We start from the raw sequence: 3,602 nt of genomic DNA, 5'->3' as shown, positions 1-3,602 counted from the left end.
AAGGGAGCGGCTGGGACCTCAAAGGCGGGAAAGAAAGGTACAAGAGAACTCAATAATCTTTTCTGCTCCATTAATTATAATGGTCACAATGGAAGTGCTTGTCGGGATAGGGTTAAGGGAAGGGTTCAAAGAGAGTTCTTATGATGCCTAAGATTGTTTCTTGGAATGTGAGGGGGTTGAATGAGGGAGACAAGTGTTTGAGGTGAGAAATATGCTTAAACAATGGAAGGTGGACAATGTGTGTCTTCAAAAGACGAAAATGGAATACATTTCCAGCAGTTTTGTGAGAAATTTGTGGGGATGTTCTTATGCCGATTGGTGCTATGTTGCTTCCAGAAGGGCTTTGGGTGGCATTTTGTTGATGTGGGATAGAAGGGTGGTCATGAAGATAGAGGTTTGTGTGTGAGAGTTTGTCACAACCTGTTCTTTTAGAAATGTGGAGGGTGATTTTGTTTGGGCTTTTGCGGGGGTCTATGGCTCGAACCTTGATTATATCAAACGTCTTCTTTGGGAGGAACTGGTTGGACTTATCAATTTGTGGGACATGCCGTGGTGCATTGGTGGTGTTTTCAATGCCATCCATTTTCCAAGTGAAAGGTCGGGGGAGCGCGTCTTAATCTTGCAATGACAGAATTTTCAGACTTTATATCCGAGCAGGGGCTTATGGATCTCCCCCTTGCGGGAGGGACGTTTACATGGTCTAACACCTACTCTCGGTCTAGGATTGACCACTTCTTAGTTTCTCTGGAATGGGAAGTCAGATATCCTGCTCTTATTCAAAAGAGGATGCTTAGATTGTGTTCGAATCATTTTTCCATCTTGCTTGATTGCGATTGCATGCTTAGGAGTAAGAGGCCTTTCAAATTTGAGAATATGTGGTTGAAAGCTTATGGGTTTGTGGATAGGGTGAGGTCTTGGTGGTCGTCTTATAACTTCCATGGTACTCCGAGTTTTATTATGGCTTGAAAGCTTAAGGCTTTAAAGGCGAATATCAAAAGAAGAAATGAGCATGAATTTGGCAATGTGAGTGCTCTTTGCAAAGAGAAAGCTGAAGAATTGACGGCTATGGATAGATTGGAGGAAGGGAGAGATTTAGGAGAAGAAGAGAAGGAAAGAAAAAGGGTGATTATTAGTGAGTTGGAGACTTCTCTTTTACAAGAGGAATTCAGTTGGAGACAAAAATCTAGGGTCCAATGGCTTAAGGAGGGTGATAAGTGCTCTAAGTTTTTCCATCGGATTTCCAATTCGAATAGAAGATGCAATTCCAGTGAGTCTCTATCTATCAATGATTCTCCTTCATCCAATCAAACCGTCATTAGGGACCAAGTTGTTCAATTCTATGAGTCTTTGTTCTCTGAACGTTGTAGGTGGAGGCCTAGGTTGGATAATCTTGATTTTGATTCTTTGGAAGCGGGTGAGGCCGATCAGCTAGAAGTTCCTTTTGAGGAAAGGGAGGTTTTGGAGGTGGTGAAAGGCAAAGGTTCCAGGTCCGGATGCCTTCTCTATGGCATTCTTCCAAGATTGCTGGGAAGTGATCAAGGAAGACATTATGGCGGTTTTTTCAGATTTTTAAGTTCGTGGTAAGTTTGAAAAAAGCCTTAATGCTACTTTTATATCTCTTATTCCGAAGGTGCCTAGGGCTTTTGAGCTTAAGGAGTTTCGTCCTATTAGTCTTGTAAGTGGAATCTATAAGATTATTGCTAAAGTTCTTGCTAATAGGATGAGAAGGGTTGTGGATAGGGTGATCTCAAAGCCTCAGAATGCGTTCGTTAAAGGTAGGCAAATCATGGACTCGGTTCTTATTGCGAGTGAGTCCTTGGATAGTCGTATTAGATATGGTGAACCGGGGTTGTTTTGTGAACTGGATATGGAGAAGACTTATGATCATATTGATTGGAAATTTCTTTTGTATTTACTCAAGAGGCGTGGGTTTGGTGAGAAATGGTGTTCTTGGATAGAGCATTGTATATCAACTGTTCGCTCTTTCATGTTGATCAATGGTGCTCCTTTCGGTTTCTTTAGAAGCTCTCGAGGGTTGAGGCAGGGGATCCTTTGTCTCTGTTTCTATTTGTCGTTGTTATGGAGGTGCTTAATAGGATGATTGCCTCTTCTATCGATAGTGGTTTTATCTCGGGCTTTTCAGTGGGAGTTAGACTGTCTGAGAGGGTTAACATCTCTCACATCTTGTTTGCATATGATACTTTGGTTTTCTGTGGGGCGAATCTTGATCAAGTTCGCTCCATTAAAGCCTTACTTGTTGCTTTGAAGCTGTTTCTAGTTTGAAGGTGAATATGGCTAAATCAGCTTTGGTTTCGGTAGGCGATGTGGATAATGTGGGTGATTTGGTTGGTGTCTTGGGTTGTGGAACAACCTCTTTTCCTTTGAAATATCTAGGTCTCCTTTTGGGTGCTTGCTTTAAGGCCAAGTCCATTTGGGATGATATTATGGAAAAGATTGATCGCAGGTTGGCAAGTTGGAAAATGTTGTATCTTTCTAAGGGAGGTAGGGTTACTCTTATTAAGAGTACTCTCTCTAGTCGTCCTACTTATTTCTTGTCCCTCACTAGTTTCTATGGCCAAGCGTATAGAGAAGCTTCAACATGACTTTCTTTGGGGTGGAGTAAGTGAAGAGTTCAAGCATTATTTGGTTAGTTGGGATAAGGTTTACTCTCCTATCTCTGAAGGCAGTTTAGGGATCAGGAACCTGAGAGTGTTCAACCGAGCTATGTTAGGGAAGTGGTTGTGGCGTTATGCACATGAGAGAGAGGCTTGGTGGAGAATTGTCATGGACACCAAGTTTGGTTCTGAGTAGGGCGGTTGGCATTCCGTTGACACTCCTAGGCCTTATGGTGTGGGGCTCTGAAGGTATATTAGTAGGGGTGATGGTTGTTTCTAGCCACACCAGATTCAATCTAGGTGATGGATCTAAAATCAGATTCTAGATGATGTGTAGTGAGGAGATTCGACTCACAAGGAAGTTTTTCCATGCCTATACAACATAGCTAGTGTGAATGTGTTTATTGCTGCTAACATGAATTTCACGGGTGGGACCCTTCAATGGAATGTTAATTTCTTTTGGTTGGTTCATGATTGGGAATTGGAAGTGCTAGCTTCTTTCTATACTTTGTTGTATTTACATAGAATGAGCAGGGAAGGGGAGGACAAAATTTGGTGGGTTCCGTCTAGCAAAGGGAAATTCGATGTTAGATCATTCTATAATATTCTTGCAAGCAAAGAGGCTAGTCATTTTCCTTGGAAGAGTATTTGGCATACCAAGGCACATTCGAAAGTGGCTTTCTTCATTTGGACGGCGGTGTTAGGGAAGATCCTCACTATTGATAATCTTAGAAAGAGAAATCTTAGTGTGATCAATAGATATTGCTTGTGCAAATCGGATGGGGACATTATCGATCATCTTTTTCTTCACTGTGAGATTGCTTGCTCTTTATGGTATGCTATTTTCAGTTGGTTTGTATTGTTGTGGGTCATGCCTAGCAGTGTGGTGGGTTTGTTTGCTTGTTGGTGGTCGGAAGGTTGGGCTTGGAGTGCTGTTATGTGAAAAATGGTTCCTTAGTGCCTCATGGTGTTTATGGTTAGAAAGGA

The 3,602-nt window shown here is 42.0% G+C and overlaps 1 protein-coding gene across 1 annotated transcript; it reads left to right on the top strand.

Annotated features, from left to right (window-relative positions):
• The first annotated feature begins 259 nt into the window (after positions 1 to 259).
• LOC132162272 (uncharacterized) lies at positions 260 to 2,283 on the top strand. Its single transcript, XM_059572530.1, has 5 exons — positions 260 to 394; positions 658 to 906; positions 970 to 1,580; positions 1,720 to 1,975; positions 2,023 to 2,283. Exons 1-5 carry the CDS (start codon positions 260 to 262, stop codon positions 2,281 to 2,283), a joined length of 1,512 nt encoding a protein of 503 aa, XP_059428513.1.
• The last annotated feature ends 1,319 nt before the right edge of the window (positions 2,284 to 3,602 follow it).

This window comes from Corylus avellana, chromosome ca9 (assembly GCF_901000735.1).
Source record: "Corylus avellana chromosome ca9, CavTom2PMs-1.0".
In the NCBI taxonomy this organism is placed as follows: Eukaryota; Viridiplantae; Streptophyta; class Magnoliopsida; order Fagales; family Betulaceae; genus Corylus; species Corylus avellana.
The sequence above is the reverse complement of the archived record's forward strand: the minus strand, read 5'-3'. Positions and strand labels throughout refer to the sequence as shown.

What these genes read in the sequence shown, in the direction of transcription:
- LOC132162272 (XM_059572530.1), top strand. Translation starts at nt 260, where the DNA reads ATGGAATACATTTCCAGCAGTTTTGTGAGAAATTTGTGGGGATGTTCT. An exon ending in CTTATGGGTTTGTGGATAGG is followed by an intron (nt 907 to 969) that starts GTGAGGTCTTGG and finishes ATGGCTTGAAAG; the next exon opens with CTTAAGGCTTTAAAGGCGAA. An exon ending in TAGAGCATTGTATATCAACT is followed by an intron (nt 1,976 to 2,022) that starts GTTCGCTCTTTC and finishes CGGTTTCTTTAG; the next exon opens with AAGCTCTCGAGGGTTGAGGC.